The following is a 21,295-nucleotide window of genomic DNA, read 5'->3' as shown; positions in this document are numbered from 1 at the left end:
CCTTATGTTTGAAGAAATTCTAAATAGGAGAACAATTGACCATTATCTCTAAATAGTGATGTTTTAATTTGCCCCAAAGCAGAAGCATACCCATACACATGTAGAATATTACATGAAAAAAAAAAAAAAAAAAACCCTGGACATTCACTCATATTTATGCCGTTTTACTGTAAAATGCTAGGTAACACTGATTAATTACATTAAACAAAGGGGCCATTAATATATTCTCCTTTTACAAAATACAAAATAAACAGAAGAATTATTAAAAACAGTCAGGCAGAGTATGAGGAATGCTGGAAGTTTAATAAAAAAAAACAAAAAAAAACAAACAGTACTAGCAATTAAGGCATAAAATGTGTTAAACTTCACATCTAATTTGCTATGACTGAACAGCTAGGAATTGCTTATGAATGCACCAGCTTTCATAACTACATTAAAAGAAGCAATGCCTCAGTCTAAACTTTTTTTTAGAAAAAAAATTAAACATACTGAAAAAAAGAAAAAGAAAACAATCACAGGGACACAATGGGCATATTAACACGTTCCAGCGTCAATGGTTCATTTCTTCGTCCCGTTACTCTGTGCTTTGGCTTTCTCCTTTTCCAAATATTTCTGATAAGAAGAAAACAACATGTATGTTTCAAAAACATATACTTAAAACCACAAAAATGTCAATGTAATAATGCAAATATTTACTAATAAAAAAAGTGAATCCTCAAAATGTAATGCATAAAGATCTAAATCGTGCTCTGACATCATGATCAAGGACAAATAAAGGAAAAAAAAAAGATCACCTTAAGTTTATCGTAGTGTGCTTGGCTACTGCAGTGAATTTTCTTAGCAGTGTCCTCATTAGAGTAAAACAGGAAGCAGATTCTGCAGTAGTACCCCATCTTCACAAACTCCACTCCTGAAACAGGACAAATGAGATTCATTGATGAGGCTTCTTAGAATAATGAAATAATGATAATGAAATATTTCCTTAGTCGGGGTCCATCGCTTTTTATAATACATTTATGGTTTGGTTTAAAGCATTTTATAGCAAGCCAAACTGATTTAGTGCCACATCTGTCCAAAAAGCTGAAGAAAATTCATATAAAACACTAAATGAATAGCTTGGTTATGTCAAACGTCATCTTACCCACTGGGACATTAGAATCATATGGCTCTAGAGTAGAATGGCTAGTTTCAAGCTTTGTTTCAGACGGTGCTGTTGTAATGGTCTTTTCCTCAGTCTTCACACTCTTCTCTGAAGAAACAGTTTCTTCATCTTCAGCCTCCTGGTCAAAGGATACATCAAGCAAAGCAGTGGTTCGATCAAGTATATCCTGGTAACAGTGAGAAAGCATTTACATTTTTTTTTTAAAGTACAATCTTTTGTCTACTGCTTGGGGAACTTTTTATGAGACGTTTTAATGTCCAAAAACAGCCTACCATGTTTGTTTGACAAGTTGTAATCAGATATGAGGCACACTCATATTGTAACAAGAGTGACGTAGTTCTAAAACACTCCAACTCCATCTTGTAGACTCCATAGAATATCAAATTAATTTATACGTTTCTCCACCACATTCCTCTCTGTCTGTGGTGCTTCTGGTTGTAGCGCAAACATTTGTGCCAGAGAGCACTGGAGCTTTCACTAAGAACAACTTTTCACACCCTTATTTTCAACTAAAATAAAGATAAAATATCTTCTTTTGTGTTCCAAAAAAAAAAAAAAAAAATTCATAAAGGTTTGAAAGAACATAAGGGTGAGTAAGTGATGGTAGACTTTCATATTTAAGTAAGTGAGAGAATGGGAGTTTTTCTTGGAAAAGAATCAGCAGTTGAAATCATTTTGGAAAATTCTAATATTCTGATAGATGACATTTGGTTTGTTTCAAAATGGCAGTGTTGTTTTGAAACAAACCAATGTTGCTAACAACACTAATGTAAGCATGCTACCCTCATCCAATTCATGATATGAACAAGAATAATGAAGTCTCTCACAGGTTCAGTCTCCATATTCTGGAGCTCTGATGTGTCTTCGCTTTGTTTCTCCTCTGGCTCTTTCTTCTCCTCAGGAACAATTTCTGCTGAAACATTTTGGCTTTCCTTCTCTTCATGACTCTCCATCTCCTTAGCTTTATCAGCGACTGGCTCATCCACTTTGATCTTCTTGACAGAAGGTTCTTCCTCTTTTTTGTCTTTACTTTTCCCAGAGGAGTTCCTCTGAGCCTCATCCTCCTTGGAGCGTTCTCTCTTGAGTGGCCGTTTATCCTCGGTCTCTGGGCTTGGAGGTCTTTGTCTGTGAGAAGATAATATTATCAAACAGATGCCATGTAACATTCTTTGGAAAGCCATTTGATTATTTCCCATAAAAAAATAAATAAAAAAAAAGTCTGAATGTCCAACTGACCCACGTTTGAGCTGCTTATATTTCCTGCTCACGTAGACAACCAGTCGTTTGCCTTCAAATTTAGGTCGATTTTCCTTGTAGGCCTCTGCCATTTTCTCAGCATCTTCCCCTCTTTCCATCTCAATGAAGCACTGAGCAAACATACAAATATCATTTATTTTGTCCTTATAAATCCAATAGAAAGTTAAATTTGTATAATTACCTCATTGCGCAATGGATTCAGAAAATATCTTCTGATGTTTCCAAATGGTTCTGCGATTTTCAGAAGTGATGCATCTGAGCCTTTGAAGGGTGGAACATTACCAACGTAGATGACTTTACCACTCTGTAGATGTTACACAGATATAGGTGTTTGATTTTGCTTCTTTTAGATTCACATACATTTTATTCATGGTGAGTTAATAAGCCCAAGTCTTACCTGGATGGTTGCATAGGTGTGTGAATGAAAAACCTTCACAGGTTTTCCACACACAGATGGTAAGACATTTCCACTGTAGAAATTAACCATTGCTCTTGCCTCTGGTTCATTGGAGAACTCCAGAAATGCCTAACACAGAGTACAACCACAACACTTTAAGGAAAAATCTCTAAACATTTCTGATTTACAACTGACAGAATGCCACAAAGACATGTTCTCTCTAGCTAAATGGCAATAAAATAAATGCAGCTTGTCAATGGATAATAAACATTTTATACATACATTATTAAATGGTCTAGCATAGGGTTGGGTATTGTTTAAATTTGAACGATTCCGATTTTGCTTATTGATTCAGATTCTTATTGATTCCTAATTTGTTTTTATATCATTCACATTTATTCTAAGTCATATTGCAAAACATTTCATAGTGGCTGAATACCATGAACAAAAATCAACAGGCTAAAGAACACTTACACAAGGAACTTTTGCCTATGGTTTAAAAATACCATAAAAACAGCTAGCCAAATTCATATACATTTCAAGCATTATTAAAGACAAGTAAACACTCTTAAGTCATAATAATAATAAATAAAAAAAGCAATTGCACAAATAAAAACAACTGAATAAAGATACAATTGAAATAAACTGTTTTAAGGTTTTCAGCTATTCAGGTATAGAAACTATAATCAAATGTAAAATAACTGCACTATGCATAAAATATACAGTATACAGGACTCCAGACTAACTTTTTTTACTAGGAGCGCTGTAGCCCGACTGAAAATTTTAGGAGCGCAAGCACAAAATTTAGGGGCACACCAGCTTGCAATGCAATTATTAAAATTTCCCCCAAAATTACTGTAATAATGACAAATTCTTTAATAATAAATAGACTTAACGTTCAGATATTACAATGTGCAGTTTTCATTTAAGTTCACAGGGCTCCAGACTAACATTTGAGGGCAGCAGCACCGGAGACACTGAGTTCTACAAAAAAATCTGGTAGCACTGGGGCTGACAATAAAGCACTAAGTTTAATTTAGGGTGTAGATGAAATTAACTGTAATTATTATCATTCATAATGTCTTAATATTAATTAAAAAGCAAAACGAGTGAAAAAAGTTTTCCTACATCTTAAATTGTTTAGTTTTAGGACAATCTTTGAAGGATGAACAAAAAATGTGTTGGTCATCACATTAAAAATAATATTTATATATATATGATATTATAGTTTTGAAGTGCTGGAAAAAGATGTGTAATACTTGTAAGCGTTTGACTATTTCTGTCACAATACCATAGTTATGGTTAGAGTTACTACATTAGCCTAAATCCATGGTGAATGTTGCTGATTTTTGGACTGAAAGCCTTCTGTAAGTGTTTATCCTGGTTTCCACATCAGCGATGTTTGATCTGATATCTATGGTTTATAACAGAACTCTGCGCCGAATTGGAATGTTTCTCACTGGATCTCGCAGCGATTATGTTATTAATTCTGGGGTGAATTCAATGGATTTCTTTTCTGGATCTCCTAGTAACAGTGTCTCGAGATCGGCCCGCGACTGGCAAGTTCGGGGCGCTGGGCTGTCTATTATTGGTCCGAACTAATAAACGGTCCGTGAAGCATAAATAAGTAGCGCATTTTCGTTCCGCTTTCATTTTGTTTGCATTCGCTGCTCGGCCACGTTGTGGTCGCAGCAGCGCGACCTAAATAAATATTTGGTCGCACCGGCAGAAAAAAATGTCGCAGTCTGAAGCCCTGAGTATACATTACAAATATAATTATAAAAGTTATTCAGTCTTTTGTTGTTTGATTAACGTTATTATAGAGAAGGCAGCAGCAATATTAGGCTGCTCTCACTTTAAGAGCTGCACAGATCCAATATACTGTTACACATGCGTTTTAACCAACTGTGTTTATGAGGATATTTTAACAGCACAGAAAACAGCATGCAGTAGTCATCACTAAAAATAACTTTTTCTGTGCACACACTTTGGATGAGTGTGCAGCACAGAAAAAAGTGCATGAGTCTTGCTCGTAAATGGTTTAAAATCACTTCTTCTGTGAGCACGCTTAGGATGTGTGTGCAGCACAGAAAACAACACGCTGGTCTTTGCGCACGAATGGTCAATTTAAAGTCATTTTCAAATGCACACAAAGGAGTCGATAAGAGTAATCGTAATTTTAATTTTATAACAAGTATCCAATTCCTGACCATAAGTATTCATTCCAGAATTGGAATAGATTTTTGATTCCCAACCCTAGGCTAGCATCAGAAATATGTGTGGATAGCTACGGTAAAGCTGCAGTGAGTGAAGCGGTCTGAACTACCAAGAACAGAATATCTGAGAGCTGTTACCTCAGGCCTCACGTCTAAGACCAGGTGCCGCACCACTTTACCAAATGGCTTGGCAAGATTAAGGATTTCATCTAGATAACCGTAGCCACGTTTAAATCCAACGACATTTACAACTCTCAATCCCTACAATTCCAAAACACACATTAATATTTAATACAATCAATAAATCAATGCACAGAGATTAGATGTAAAACATTTTAAAGTGCCAAAGTAATAAGTGACTTACTCCACTATCCTTGGAGCTTCCTGAAACATTAAAGATGAAATAAGGCATTAATAAATGGACTGACTTTGGTTAAAAAAAAAATAAAAAAAGCCAGAGAGCACTGACATTGTAGTTTTCATCAACAATATGATTATAACATTTTATTATTATTTAACACTGTCGACTCAGTCCAAAGAAGGATCACTGCTAAAGCCATTGACTTTGCTCAAGGGCATTACCTGATGTGTTTGTAGCTCTGGACTTTGAGTCTTGTCTCTCGCCATCCTCTTCCTCTCCTAGCTCATCAAGAGTAACAAACTCATCCATATTCTCAGGAAAGTCAGTTTCAGTTTGACTGTCCTAGAAGCAGATAAGATAGTCAGCAGATCTGCATGTCAAAATAGTGAACATGAAATTTATATTAAAGGAGTAGTTAGAAGTAGCTCCACAGATGAAAAGAACACCAGAAAAGTGGTCCATACAATTGTACAGCTTCAGAAGACTTGGAATATAGCAGCTTATGGAATAATAAATAATAATAATAAAAAAATTGTTACAAAATATGATTTAAATGGAAAAAATTAAAATAATTTTTTGTTAACTAAGTTATTGTAACATACACAGTGAAAAATTGTAAATGGGTTATGTCATTTTACTGTAAAACTATATGCTTTTTATATAATATAAATGTTTTTTTATAGAAAAAACTATAAAAACCAGTAAAATGACATTCCCAGAGGCCTCTACATTACATTTTAAGATAAAGGCAGAATTTGGTAGTTCAAGAAGATTGGTATATTAATGTGATACATTTAGTATAAATATACAGGCACCAATATGCCATCCTGTAAAACCACAGTGGCCAGTTTTTTACCATAAATTTAACGTGACATTTTTTACGGTGTACTTCTATGATGTTTTTGGTCCTTTTTGGAGCTTGACAGCCTTTGGTCACTTTATGCATTCATTGTGTGGAAAAGATTCATGAGCACATTCTGCTTTCGCACTGTTTGCATGAGGGTGAGTAAATGATCATTTAAAGTTTTCAGTGAACTATGACTAGCCGCGGCTCGTCTGTATGGGCAGGTGGGGCAGAGCCCCTCGAAAATATTCATCCAAACATAGACCTCTATATACACTGAATCAATAATAAATTATGAATGTGTTCAAAATTCTGCAACAAATATTATTCAGATTTTCTTGACTATTTTAAGTCATAAAGTGAGCAGGATATAATACAGTGTAGTGCATGGATTCGGCAGGCATGCATTTATGATACTAGGAGGCGCAGCCGGTCTCGGCGCTGAACATGCTGATTGGTGAGTTCATGCCACATTTTGATTGGTTGACTCCACGCAGCATTTTATTCAACCACCATCTGTTGCGGCGCTTGCAGTAACAGTCGTCTGCTATTCGAATCAACAATGGAGTTTAAAAAAATACAACCGGTGGACCGACGACGAGGTTCAGGCTTTATTAAGCTTAAATTCAGAGGATGAAATCCAGTGGGAACTGTAAAGTCGCGCGCAGTCCTACGTCACCGGACTATTTGCCTAATCTTCACGGTACTTTAGACCGCAGTGGAAACGCGGCTAGCAACAGGTCTGGGGGAAAAAAGTTCCTGGGACAAATTGTTCCGGGTAATTTCGGTGGAAACGCAGCTATAGAGAGCCATTGAGGCAGATTTCTGGCTGCCCCGCTTATTTTCACGTGACCTTAAGAAAACCTTGCTCCAGACCAAGACGCTATCAGTCCGCTTCAGCTATGTGTCTGCATCAGGTCAGTAACTAGTTGGCATGTCTGTTCTTATGTGGAGTAGCGTATCAACTTAATGAAAGTATATTCCTGATTTCTAACACACACTCACAGCGTTCAGTGTGGTCTTGCCACTTACATTGTTAAAATACACTGTTGTTAGGGATAGTTTAGTTCATAGTCCTATTATTTATTTCAGTGATCGGTATAAGTGATCAGCCAATACTGCTTCCAGTGATTTGTAATCGGTGATCGCCTGATCAGAGCACCCTTAGAAAGGTTTGAGCAGAGGCATTTCAGATGATGTGCTAATGTGCAAAAGATCTTACCTGCTCTTCATTGTCCTCTTCAGCATCTTCATCTTCAGGTTGGTCATCATTCTGTTCCTCAAGGTCTTTAGGAAGCTCATCTGTGTTCTCCTGCTCAGCCTCAGATGTCACAGGTTCCTCCAGTGGAGTCTCTTCCTGATTTTCACCAGAGTCTTTTTGGTTTTCTATGGTCTCATCGCTGGAAGCATTTCTGGCTTGCTGCGCTTCAGGGTCCTCCTCATCCTCTAGGTTGGTGTCATCAATATCTGGTGCTTGTTCACTGGTTTGCTCTGGATCACATGATAGGTCGACATCATCTGCAGAGGGATCTTCATCAAAACCCTCTTCGTCTCCATCACGTGCTTCCATAACATCAGCTTCATCTTCTGCCCCGTCTCCCAGGGTCTCTACTTCCTCAGGCTTTGGTTCCTCTTCTTTCTCATCAGAGCTCTCTCTGGGTTTGGAAGTAGAGGACCTTTGATTCTTTGATGAAGGTTTATCACCAGTTCTGCTGGTGGAACTGCTGCTGCCGCTGCTCTTACGGGCTGGCTCTTCCCTTCCTTGGTCGCCCTTTCCTGGTGGGACCCTGGAACATCATGTAGAGCACATTTGGTTTGGTTTTCTTACTAAAGATATCTATGGTCTCTCAGGATAGAAAGGACAACTTACGTTAGAGTCTTATACTTCGTGCAGATGTTCAGTCGAATGGATCTTCCATTGATAGTCAAAGGATTGACAGTGTAGTACTTCACCAACATCTCTGCATCCTCAGCATTGCCCATTTGAACAAATGCCTGGTTTAAAAATGGTCAAAACATACATTATGTATGTCCTGGAAATTAATGTATGTTCTGGAAAAAGCTGCATATTATGTAACTTGCCTCATCATTTAGAAAGAGATGTTTCTCAACAGTGCCAAATCTACGAGATACTGTGAGTAGCTCCATTTTCTTGTCACTGCCTCGTGGTAAATTGGAGAAAAACACCACCTGGCTGACTCCTCTCTTCACAGGCCTAGTGTCTCTGCCTGGCCTTCCACTTTTCTGTAATGATAAAGCAAATAAGCTTAATTGAGCCATTTTAACTTTATTGATTTATAAAAAAATGTTTTTTTTTTATCTTACCTCAATTGCCATCAGTTCCTTCGACAAATAAATGTGTATCTCTTTCCCATGCAAAATGGCTGGTTTTCGCTGGTAATAATTAGCCATGGCCAAAGCCTCCTCATGAGTCTGCAGCTCCAGGAAAGCCTTTGAGAGTGAGAAAGAAAGATTTACTCAATTACACTGTCATGACTTTTGATCTTGAATGACTGGTCATACATGCACAGATCCTACCTTGTTTTTCAGTATTAGATGCTCACAGATGGTGCCAAAGGGTTTTGCCAAGTCAAACAGACTGTTTGTTGACATCGGTTTTCTTTCGTATTTTGCCACGACAACCCTACTTCTTATCTAAAATAAAAATATTTATGAGTGCAAGCACCAAGATATCCATCCACACAAACAAAAGATCCCATACTGAAAAGGACATCCTAAATATATAAAATATACAAATATTTTAATTGCAGAATCAAACGTATTCAGTGAATTATTACCTTGGGTGCTGCTGCATATGATGTCATTTTACTTGTCATTCCCACACTGGAATCAGAGCCTAAAAAAGTTGTTTAAAAATTGTGTGACTGATTTAAATTAAGCAGCTTAACAATAAGACACGGGAAACTAACAGTGTTAATGTTGCAAAGTTCTTCAATTATGAAAATAATACAATTTCAGCTGTAAAGCAGCTCTAAAAAGACCATCATTATTCAGCTCAATTTAGTTCAATAACACTGTCAATGTTGCAGACTTCACAAGAAAAGTGTTTGTCATCTTCAAGTTACTTGTACAAGTTAACACAGTGCACCTTTAAATATAACAGAAACTCTTAGGATACTGAATTAACTGGAATCTTTATTCATTATATATGACTATTATGTAGTGCTTTAGGGGTAAAACTTATTTTACAGGAGAAAATGTTACTTGGTGCACCTTTAACCAAAGTCACTAGTAAAACCCAACATTCAAACAAAAGATCAACTTGCAGAAGGATAGCAGACCAGACTACATCCTCTCACAGATTTATTACCCCAGCTGGAGCTCATCCCTGTTCTCTGTAGACCACCACCAATTGGAGCTGGTCCCAGCAATCCATCCGAACGACTCTTTGTGTCCAGGGAAAGGGATGTCGACCTGAGAGGAATTCATTTTTAATATGCTTTTCTATACAGATGCTTGTAATAAGCAGGATGTATCATACTTATGAAAGATTAAAAAAAAAAAAAAAACTAGTAACATACATGCGACTAGAGGGCATTTGAGGATCCCAGTCCGGGTACCTATAAAACAACAGGAAAGAGTTTTCAGTTGATTTTGAATGACTGAGCTCTAAATGACATTTAAATGAAAAATTCAATTTCAAAGACTGCAACAGCACGAATTAGCATCCATGTCTAGAAGTCCTACATAGTACATTTGTAATGCACTAGGATTACAGGCTGTCAAATACTATAATCAGATGTTTTTTTGTTTTTTTTACAAGGTGAGGTTAGTCATGTTCTTTATTTTTGCTTTTCAACTGAACCTTCATGTTAGCAATAAAGACTACATTTAAACACCTAAAAGGTTAATAAAAAAAAGGTTAATTAGCTTTATGGACCCTTTTCACATTTCTGGGCTTCTCAGAAGCAGGAGTTGTCATATTTGGGTAAAATTCTATAGTGGTGAATGGGAGACGACAGCAATCTAAATTTTTGTATTCCCATTTGCTCCAATAGAAAAATAAATAAAAATAAATAAATAATCCATGATAGCGTTTCCACAACTTTACACAAAGGGTAAAAATACTGAGATATTGATTACATTGATCAGAAGAGAGCAAGATGTCAACATTTCTGTAAATCCTTCAGCCATTGTATTAGAAACAACATTGTAGCAGTGTTAATTCATTTTCTACCATTTACTGCCAAAATAATTTAACAAAGTATATCATTATAAATGTGCATTAATAAAAAATAAAAAAAAGATTTGCAATATTGATAAATGTGGAAACGTGTCATCGCAGTCTGTGAAAAGGATCCATTAAATCACTATGAATTCTTCTGCGGGCTCCACTTTGATTGTTTCATGGTGATAATCTGGATTTCTTCATAATTATTTTAGTAATAGATTTTGCACCTACTGTAGGCCAAGTTTAGGCTTGTTTCTAAATGACTATCAAGAGGGTTTTCTCTTGAAGCTTATTTCTGCCACTGAACAAAAAATAAAGCTAATTGCTACTTATTCATCTCACAATTCTGACTTTTGTCTAGACTTTTTTCCTCAGAATTTCATCAGATATAAACTGGTAATTGTGAGTTACAAGGTCAGAATTGCATGATATACAATTGCTAGTTTATAGCTCTCAGTTGCGAGAAAGTAAATAAAAATTTGCATTTATCTTTTAAAAAAATGTATTCCGTGGTGGAAACAAGCTTCCATCTGAACAAACAGTTCACCAGTTTTCACAAAGCAGTCTACTTACATTTGCAGAAGGAGTTTGCGGTTTTCGGAGTGACGAATCCCAGTCGTGTGTTGAGTCCATTCCTTAAACACAGGGAAGGGTGAAAAAAATATCCTTAATAAATATACATGACCTTTATGTAACAGTAATTAGCTGTGAAATCTAAAGCAATTCAAAGCCTTGACATACTGGATCAGAGCTAACTTGGCAAGCTACCCTTCCTGGCTACTGGCTATGAATGCAATCTACAAATGAGTACTGTAATGGATCCAAAAAAAAAAAAGTTCTAGATACTAACTGTCCTAACTGGAAACAAGTTTAAAGAACAAGTCAGAAAAACAGCTAACAGCAGTGTATAATATAAGTGTCCAATGAGATTTAGGGCCATTTTCTCTTACACAAAATTGATACTGAGCAAAACTAAGAGGTGCTGATTTAAATGCAACAAATGATGTTTAAAGATGGTCTTCAGAACAAGTAGGACTCAAGAAGAGGAAGTGAAGTGTGTGTGCAGGAGCCAAGCAGCTTGAATTACTCACCATGACAGAGTGCACATCAAAATCACAAAGGGAGCACACATGGGGAAACATGAGGGGCATGACTCCCAAGAAATCCTGCACTTTTCTCTGAGACGGGGAGCCCATTCTTCTCTGCATGAACATGTCGTCAGATGCTGATGATGTTGACATGCCAAGGCTGCGGTAGGAGTCACGGGAAAGCTCAGAATATTGGCGGTCTCTGCCGCTACCGCTCCTGTAATCTAACATGTCGTACCCTCGACCAGATGTTTCTTGCATGGAACTATAACCGAAGTCACCTTGTGAGCGGCTTTGAGCCTGCCCACTTGGACGGTCCAACCTTCCGCCCTGCATGTCGCCCCAATCGTCTCGGCTGCCTCTGTACGAAGTTTCTGAAGAAAGAGTCGTCAGATCGCTAGCAATGTGGCGGCCGGCTTCCATCTTGCGGTTCTTAAGTTGCATGATAAGATGGGGCAAGGTCTCCACGCTGATGTTCTCCTCTGGAACCTGTGCTAGTGCGTCCAGATCAGTTGGCGACAGACCTAGGCTGGCGAACAGTTTCATGGTATTGCTAATGTGGCTACCTGCTCGGCGGTGCAGCTGAGAGTCGTGGTCTTTTCCCTCCCCTCCACCCAGACCAGACATGCCACTATGTGACTGGGAAGACGAGCCGTAGGGGTCCGAGTGCGTCTCACCCATACTAAAGTTCAAAGTCTCAGCGGCAGCCAAAAGCCCACGACCAACAGCAAAGCCTTTCTGAGCATCAGAACCGGTCAATTTCTGGGACATGTCTTTGAAATGGTGGCGCTTTGGGCGAGTGGAAAAAGAGAAGAACAAAGTGAATCAAAAAGTCCCCAGAAAAACAATCCGTCAATTTAAGCCTGGATCGAGAAAAGAAGCTCCTCCAGAATGAAACAGCTCTGCAGAAACACAATGGAGCAATGATTTCTAGCATGCTCACAAAATGGTTAGCAGTGGCATAGGAAAGCAAGACAGTGAGCTCCACAAATCCATACAATGCAAGTAACAGAAGTAAAACTTATTTACAATGACAGAGGTACAAATGGTACACTGACCAAATAGACCATAAAATGAAGATTTACAAGTACCATGAAGAGCAATAAGTATAATTTAATAAGAAAGTTCAATAGAGCTTTGAAGGGGGGGGAAACGTCAATCAAATTTAGATCCTTAAATGCGAATGGGAAAGACAGGGAAAGGATTGCAGTTTCTTGGTCAGGAGAGAACCAAAGAGAGATGTGTTCATGTCTTTAAGTTGTACTGTATGACCAAAAACTAAAAAAACTGAAATCAATGAGCAAAAAATTAAGCGAAATAAAGCTAATCAACTTTAATGCTTAACTGCAAAAATAATTTGGCATCAAGACGTCTTGACAACAGACAAACCAATAGTCGGGCTCAAGTGAAACATAAGGGTGCAAAGAGAGCACATGGTTATCTGAACAAGATTTCCATCTTCATCCAAAGAAAAGTGAAATTTTACACATTAACTGTGACTTGAAACTGTGGTGGTCATAATGGAAAAGACTATATCAAAATGGTCAAAAATAGAAAGAATATAGACAATCGTGTCACACTTGACAAGCTACTAATTTTTACTATTTTATTCAGATGGAAACAAATGATGCAAAAGTTTGTCATCACTGTTTTTGGATAATATTGTTTTCGGAAAGCTGAAATGACGTTCTAAGAAAAGTGTATAAAATGGGCTGCCATGCCAGTAACCTGAAGTAAAAAAAAAAAAAAAAAAAAACACATTTAAAAGGTTATCAAATAATGAAACCGTTATAAAAATAAATAAAAATTAAAAAATAAAAACCGAATCACTTAACATAGAAAAGTTTTGATGGACATTATGAACAAGTTTCACATGGACAGGAACAATCAAAATAGTAGGCACTATATTGGTGAAAAATATAAAAACAAACCAAAATTACTAAGAATAGAATTTAACATACCTTTAAACCGAACTCACTAGTGCAAAACGCAACCTTTAATATAAATAATGATATGTTTTACTCCTAATTATAAAAAGCAATACAGTTCCAGCCATATATCACTGCATAGCACCCAAAGATTGTTGTTTTTTTGCATAATGTTTTTATCTTCGAATTGAAGAACATCACATAAATACAGTTAACAAAGACTTAAAAAAAATCCCTAAAGGAAAAATGCTTCTGGAACCAAGGCCGCTGAAAAATTCCACATTCCAAAAATGAAAAGTGGAAAGAGTCCATTGTACAAGTGGGTCTAGTCGTCATGCCTACGGACTGTTGGATAAACTTCTGATGTACAAGGCACACAAAAATAAGGGAAATACTTTGGGAGTTTAGTCGTCATCTGATTGGTTGAATTCTACAGGATTTCCAGGAGACTTGCGTTGCGTTCTTTAATGGTCTGCCTGGAAACAAAGCCATTGTGACGCCAAGCCTCCTCAAGCAAGAAGAAAGCCTTCATGTTTACAACTGTGACAATGAGCGCTTATCAGAATCAACTAAATGCTGGATTTTCAAAAGTATGTGAAGTTCATGGCATAGACTCTTTAAAAGACATCCAAGAGTTTGAGGCACTAAGTTGAAAAGAAGAGATATTTTAACTCGTTTGCCGATGGGATATGGTAAGAGTATTATTTTCCAAGCCTGATTTGAAATTGTCAGAACAAAGTTTACAGATGTTTCCAACCGACTTGGGTGTTTTTCAAACAGGTCTCTTGATGAGCCATTTGGGCAGTAAATTTGAACAACGTTCTTGAAAGTATGATTTATTGGTCGCATGCTGGTCTGTTACTGTATGAACATCAACTTTCCATTTTCACACCCCTAAACATGACGTAGAACAAAACAAACTGTAATTGGTTGCTGCTTACATGTCAGTCAGGCCTCTTGGCTGGTCTTTGGCCAATGAAAGTTGCAAAGTCCCTTTCAAGGAAAGTCTGTTCATTTGGCAGCCATATTTGCAAAGCCTCTGAAATTGCAGTTTCAGTAAGTAATAGGAGTGAATTGTCTTTCTAAATCTATAGTCTTTGATGGAGTCCAGACCTTCTGTCGTCAGTCTGAAGGTTTGGCTGTGTGAGACTAGCTACATTTATCCTTAAGTTTAAAAGATTCTGAGCAGTAATGAAATACAAATTAATGTCAAGACCAGAAAGGATGGTGGAAGAGTATAACTATGATGCAAGGCATTAATGTAACTACAGCAGATACGATTTGAATGTTTGCCATAACTTGCAGAATTATAACACTGTATCGAGAAGACTGATTTGAAATTATATGCATACAGTTATATATGCATTAGTAAAGAAAATATATCGGAACAGTGCAAGTCAGAGCTAACAACATTAATCCATGATATTATGAATCTATAGCCTAATGCAGAAATATGAATTTAACAACATTAAAAAAAACTAATTTGTAGAGATCGCAATGATACTATCCAGTTTCAGTGCAGACGAAGAAAATTCAGGAAATATATTAATAACGTAAGTCTTCCAAATGCTTAAGAAACATCCCACATTACAATTTCGTTTATTTTTAACAGCTTTAAACAAGGTAACGTTAAGTGTCCGCTGAGCGTGAATCCGAGGTTAACTGATACGATAACATTCATCTCACTTACAAACAATCAAATTAACTTTACATTAATTGCATATTGGTGTAAAACTTTATTTAGGCGAACATTTCTGACACATGGACGATTATAATAGCCGCTTGTGATGAAATGAGCTAAGAAAAAGCCACGGGACTAAATGTGCACAACAAGGCCTAAACAGCAACCGTTATCTAAAATATAAAATTCTGCAGCTCGGGTTTATTATTGTCTGTATGTTACTTAAACCAAGTGATATAACATTATATCCTTTATTCGAATGCAACGAGTTGCTACTTACATTTTCTTCTTCTTCTTCTCAACCTTCGGGATGAAGTCCTTTACGTCGCACGAAGTAAAATGAGACCAAGCGCTCTGGCAACCGCGCACAACGTGAAAAAGGAAACGATTATGAAACAAAATTTCACTTCCGAGGTGAATTTCAAAATAAAAGCACTAATAATAACATAGGTGTTTGTCAATGCTCTTGGGTGATGCAAACAGCCTTGATTTGCCCCTGGAGAAAACAAGCTCTTTTATGGTTCACACTTGCAAATACTACATTCTACAAAACTGGCAAAAATAAATCCCAAAATTAAAACCCATGTTGGTGTTGGAAAACCAGATGTTTAAGATATAGCCTACTGCCAAAATCCCATGCTGTGGGGAGGATTTGCTTTTTCAAAGCCACAGCTTTGATTACATTTTGGCTTTTTTATTTATTTACGTTATTTATTGGGGTTTAATTTATAGGCCTATTGCTATAAATTATGATACTAAAATCACCCTAATTGTTTTGCTGTTGAGGAATAAAGCTCTGACCTCAACAGCAAAACAATTTTACAATATTTTGAGCAAAGCTGTCAGTTTATATGATTAGCTTGATCTGCCTAAGGCATCTACACAGCAGTCATGCTCTAAGAACTTTTTTAAATTAATCCTCTTTGAAGGACAATTGAAATGGCAGCATCCTACAATTGGTTTTCAGGAGAGGATAACGGTCAAATAAGAGCTGCATACATACAATATTCATCCCATTCAGCCTCATCTGTCCTGTGCAAGAGTGCCAAGATAGAAAAAAAACTAACACCAACCTGTCTTATGGGTATAGTTTTGTGAACACCTTCGAACATCGCCGTGATGCAGAAAATGCCCTAGTGGCTCTGAATTATTCTGATCTCAAACCAGTGCGCATCATGAGGGGCCAAGATATGATTAAGATCCTAGCAACGAGCAAATTAAGCAGCTACCATGACAGGCATGTTGAAGAAATAGCAGGACGGAACCTATCGAGCAGCCAGGAGAAAGAAGGCTTGCAAATATTGTGTAATGTTGTTTACAACAATTTTGAGCAGCCCAGAAGCCTTGGTTGGCATCGGCCTGTTGGCTCTAGCATGCAGCAAAGGTTTTTCTAAAGGCTAAATAAAAAAATTAAAATCGAAATTTCTAATGTTTGTAGATAAAAACTGAAAGAGTTGTCGGAAGCTCAGTGATGGTATAACGTTGAAGTTGTGGGACTGTGGTGTAGGCCTACTTCGTTTATAGCCTGCCTTTAGCTTTTAACTTCTGGCGACTGCATTTCGACTTCAAAATATGTTAATCTGTGATGATTATATTGATGGACAAAACGTGCAAGTATCATAAACTTTTGTTGATCACAGAGCTTGTTTTTAGTTATAATCCTAAAGCCTATGGGAAAATCCTATGGGGTTTTTCTCGAGGGAACCAGCGTGATGCAAACTGCCGATAGGCCTACAAAGTGACGTCATACCTGCACCGTGACATTAGAACAAAATATATGGATATGAGAACATGTACAGTTCTAAATTAATCTCTTAAATATTTTCTAAATTTCACTAAACATTTTCATTTAGTTTCATTTACATTTTCATTTAGCTTATTTTGTAAATGTATGCGTCTAATTTAGACACGCGCAAACTGGGTGCCGGTGTGATGACACGTACATGCTCAGCTAGATTCACCTCGAAGTCGTGCGTCTTCGGAGCTGTGCGGAAAGTTACAAAAAATGCTGTGCACACCTTCAAGTGAAATGGGGTCTCACGCACATACACCCACACCGCAATGACATAATTTTTGCCGTGCGAACGCGGTGAGTATAAACCAAGCTTTAGTGTATTTATTATACCCCCTTTACTTTTTTTGTATGACCACAAAATCTTCAATTATTAATTCCCCAGGCATCCAGAGTGATTTTGTAACATGTTCCCAGCTCTTCTTCATTCATCGTTGTAGCTGGTGATATAACCCCTGATTTCTTTATTTTAAGATTTTTGCTGATTTCCCTGATTTTGCTTCATAAAGCCCCAGAACCAGCATTTGCCCACCTTTTGCTTCTCTTCTGAAAACCCTAGGATGCCATTTATCTTGGCAAACTCAAAAGCAAGAGACAGTCCTCCTTAACGGGAAGTTTCTCAATGGAAGCAAGGTGAGAAGACGCACTAACTCCTGCTCAGATCCAACAGGGATGAATGGCTTTCTTCCAGACGCATGCTCAGATCCCTCAACAAGCCCTTTCACGCGTCTTTGAAGGGTTGTTTTCAGAATGTTCCACTTCCTTGCAAGTAATCGCAGCGCAGGCCTCCCTGACTTGACCTGCTCTTTATATTCCTCTATTGCAGACACTGCAACAGGATATCCTAGTTTTTTTTTTTTTGTCAGAGATTGTGAGATGCAGTGCAGTCCGGGACTCCAGTGCAAGTCAGAGCCAAACTTCCACCAGGCAGGGCAAACAAACTGGCAGCCAGCCAGCATAGGTCATATCCAGCCGAAGAGGACCAGTGGGGGATACACCAGCAGCCGTCTGCAACAGATTAAAGTTGGAACATTTTATGCATTTTCCTCCTTTTCACCTTCATAACCAGTTCACAAGATCCACTTCCTAGATAAACATATTAATCATGGTAATTGATTTGTTTTAGATATACCCAGTGATGAAAGCGTCCACCAAACATGAGGGAGAGGAGGACTAGTCTCTTATCAGGCTTCGCAGCAGAAGTAGTTCAGATTTCAAAGTTGACAGTGACAAAGAGCACCACCCAGTCCCATGTGGATCAGAATTTGCTGTTCCTGTTGGACCAAGGTCTAAAGGTACAGTACATTGACAAATGATGTATAGATGTATCAACTGAACAGATTTAATTTAGGCTTTTATTCACATAAAAACATTCATCAATGCACACATCAGTTATGGTTAACGGAAGCTCAAGCATGTTCGCTTGACGTGCAAGAACCAGTGAGGTTCATTCTCGTGTTATGCAGCACGTTTAAGCTTCGCAAGAACCAATGAGGTTTGTTTTCACACATCAAGCAAGTATGGTTAAATCTGTTCATCATAAGCAATCGTGTCTCTTCAGACACGTGTCTAAATAGGATTAGTTTTACGATCTCTTTATGAACTTTTTGAAGCATCAAAGTGGTAGTTGCATAGACTGTCAATGGAGGGACAGAAACCTCTCAGATTTTATTAAAATATCTTCATTTGTGTTCCGAAGATGAACAAAAGTCTTGCGGCTTTGGAACGACATGAGGGTGAGTAAATGATGACAGAATAAAAATTTTGGGGTGAATTTACCCTTTAAAATGGCAGTGTACCAAAGAGAGTCTCAAAAACATGGTTTGAAACCGCATGCACCCTGCGTCACAAATAAGTAACAAATCCTGTCAACATGCGGGACGGGGCTTTTCCTATCATTCCTATATTGCTCTGTGGGCATTTTAAAGGGGCAGTATGTAGTATTGACAGCTAGTGGTTGAAATTCAAAATATTGGAGAGGGTTGTTTCTCCCGCCACTCCATCTTAGACTCTACGCTCATGCTGGTTGCCAGATTGAGGACACGTAACAGGAGCATGACAAGCCTTATACTAAGTTGATGAGTCTCCGCGTTTTAATATGCTTCTGCACATAGAGCTTTTTAGGTAGAGTAGAATCTGCAATCTCCGACCTAGTTTGCTTGCTTGCTTGCTTCCGTGGCTGCAATACGCTGTATTTTCCACCAACTGGCAACCCGGGGTGTCGAAATACTATTGAGTAAAATGGTAGTGGGAAACGGCGAGATCTCACAGACCAGACTGCACATTTAAAGTGTAAACAAAACAAGCCAATGGAGAAACAAACAAGCAAATGAGATTTGAATCGCGAACCTCTCCCCACGAAGTGGGTATATAAGGAAGTGTGCAGCACTCACTCATTTAAGTTTTGCTCTGAGGAGTCGAGACAGTGTCCCAGCCGTTCAGCGGTGGTACAGCGATTGTGGCGAGGGGATGTAACGTCTCTGTTTTCTCCTTCAGGGAACAGGGGTTAACCTAGACATTCCATATCAAGTAATCATGTTCGACATTACATCAGAATGACTGACGAATTGGGATCCCTACAAAAAGGTCACAATTGCTGTCCCTTCCAATGACGATCACTGCTGTTCCTTCTTACTACATTCAGTGAGACTATTGGATAACACTGGAAAAGTGTGCCTACTCTGAACAGAAAGGGACACTAAGGAGACCACATCATGTCTGTAGGGAGGTAACATTTGGAGTTACACATATGAATTGACAATTAGGGCAGTGGTACATATGGAAGGTCTCTGTGGTAGATCCAGCCAAGCTAGGGTGGAGTCAATGCCGGGCAGAGCGGCTCTGCCAAGGGAAAGACATGGGCTCCCCGACAGAGAAGCCGTGCCGTGGATGAATACAAATGTGGGATCACCCGTAGGAGAATCACAACACATAGGCACCTAGTCTAGCACAGGGGCTGACCTACTGGGCATACACACGAGTGCTAGACCTAGCGCCAGACACCTCCCCCACATTTGTCAGCCTATGAACCTCTTGTCCAAGAAAAGACAACATTTAATAACATGCTTTTACTCCAAACTTAATAACAACAGTTGAGCATCCTTCTGTGAGATGATGTGGCTTCTTACAAAGAATAAGGCGTGTGTTTATTAGTCATGTTTAATCAATCAAAGCGTTTCAATCTTCTGTTTATTCAGCTATAGCGATAGTATGATGCCCGATAGGGATTTCCTGGAATGATGTGTGTTACTGTACTTCTGTGGTGGGGCATATTTAGCGTGTCTGCGTGAGAGCGCCCTCTGGCGTTCAGATGGAGCAGCATTTACTACCGATCAGCTGCGCATAAAATAATCACAGCCTTTGCCAAATCATGTGCAGTTTCATTGCGATTAATCGTGCAGCCCTAGTTGGGCCAGTATTAGTGTAGGCCCCTGGGCCAGCTGTGTGCCAGTGTGATGGTGCAGAGGGTACCCTCAGTCAGGGGGGATAACTGGCAGCTGGACGTGTCAGGAGAGGCAAACAGGTCACTGGTCTATCTGGGCGTCTCCAAATCAGCTGGACCACCTGGGAATGGAGTCTCGAGCATCGTGACTTTGGCTAGCTACGGATGCCATATGCCTCAGGGACCTCGAGTCCCACTCCATACAGAGAAAAGAGATTCTCTACACATGGGAGAGCTTGCTCTTTTCCCAGTTCACCCGAAGCCTCCCCCTGGCAGAGAGGTACTTGAGCAGTCCCTGTCTTCACACAACTGATCTCATATGTGGGCCAGGATGAGCCAGTTGTCAAGATAGTTGAGAATGTGAACACCCGCCTCTCTCAGAGGAGCAAGGGCCACCTCCACGACCTTCGTGAAGACGCGCGACAGGCACAGCCTAAAGGGGACGACCTTGTACTGATATGCCCGTTCCTTGAACACAAATCGTAGGAATGGTCTGGGGCGGGGGGGGATGTTGGGCAAACTGAATCGCATTACCAAGTCTGATAGATGATAGATCTCAAACCAGCAAGATGGGCTGGGAAGCACTAGCCAGGCTTCCAGACAACGTACAAGCAGGGTCAGAGGGACTACCGACGTACCCGCAGTGGGGCAGCGCGATGGAGAAAATTTGGGGATCCCCAGGATCAACCTGAAGAAGCAGCAGTTGAGGCCATAAGAGAAGAGAGAGGGTCACTGTGGATTTGTCTCTAATGAAGCCTGAGAAAGGCCCCACCTCTCCGGGTTTGCTTGACCAATGAGAAGGGTGGAATTTCCAAGCAGGAAGATTCCTCTGTGGTTGATTCATGAATCTTTGTTCTAAGCTTGCTCATTCACATGTGCAGCTGGATTGGTTTCTGATGACGAAACTAAGAAAGATTCTTGTAATACTAATACGT

The 21,295-nt window shown here is 38.8% G+C and overlaps 1 protein-coding gene across 2 annotated transcripts; it reads right to left on the bottom strand.

The window, feature by feature from the left end:
- Nucleotides 1-137: 137 nt before the first annotated feature.
- LOC311303131 (uncharacterized protein) lies at nt 138-15,542 on the bottom strand. 2 transcript variants are annotated; one of them, XM_084429414.1, is made up of 21 exons: nt 15,407-15,542; nt 11,521-12,419; nt 11,003-11,064; nt 9,780-9,818; nt 9,569-9,672; nt 9,036-9,094; nt 8,776-8,892; nt 8,563-8,688; nt 8,320-8,481; nt 8,108-8,232; nt 7,460-8,024; nt 5,615-5,735; nt 5,397-5,416; nt 5,171-5,293; nt 2,817-2,945; nt 2,601-2,723; nt 2,399-2,529; nt 1,990-2,287; nt 1,142-1,328; nt 795-910; nt 138-612 (listed from the first exon to the last, which is right to left on the bottom strand). In XM_084429414.1, the coding sequence occupies exons 2-21, from the start codon at nt 12,286-12,288 to the stop codon at nt 559-561; spliced, it is 3,429 nt and encodes a 1,142-aa protein (XP_084285540.1). In that variant the 5' UTR covers nt 12,289-12,419; nt 15,407-15,542; the 3' UTR covers nt 138-558. The 2 variants fall into 2 exon arrangements, with proteins under 2 accessions (XP_084285540.1, XP_084285541.1); XM_084429415.1 differs by having other exon boundaries at nt 1,142-1,280.
- Nucleotides 15,543-21,295: the final 5,753 nt, after the last annotated feature.

This window comes from Rutilus rutilus (genome assembly GCF_951802725.1).
Source record: "Rutilus rutilus genome assembly, chromosome: 14".
Lineage (NCBI taxonomy): Eukaryota > Metazoa > Chordata > Actinopteri > Cypriniformes > Leuciscidae > Rutilus > Rutilus rutilus.
Note: the sequence above shows the minus strand (reverse complement) of the source record. Positions and strands in the feature narration are given on the sequence as shown.

Bases quoted from the DNA above. Each gene is read 5' to 3' on its own strand.
- LOC311303131 (XM_084429414.1), bottom strand. From the start codon at position 12,288: ATGTCCCAGAAATTGACCGGTTCTGATGCTCAGAAAGGCTTTGCTGTT. The intron at 9,819-11,002 runs GTAAGTAGACTG...GTTGTTTTATAG, and splicing joins CGCAAACTCCTTCTGCAAAT to GTACCCGGACTGGGATCCTC. The intron at 2,724-2,816 runs GTAAGACTTGGG...TAACATCTACAG, and splicing joins ACACCTATGCAACCATCCAG to AGTGGTAAAGTCATCTACGT.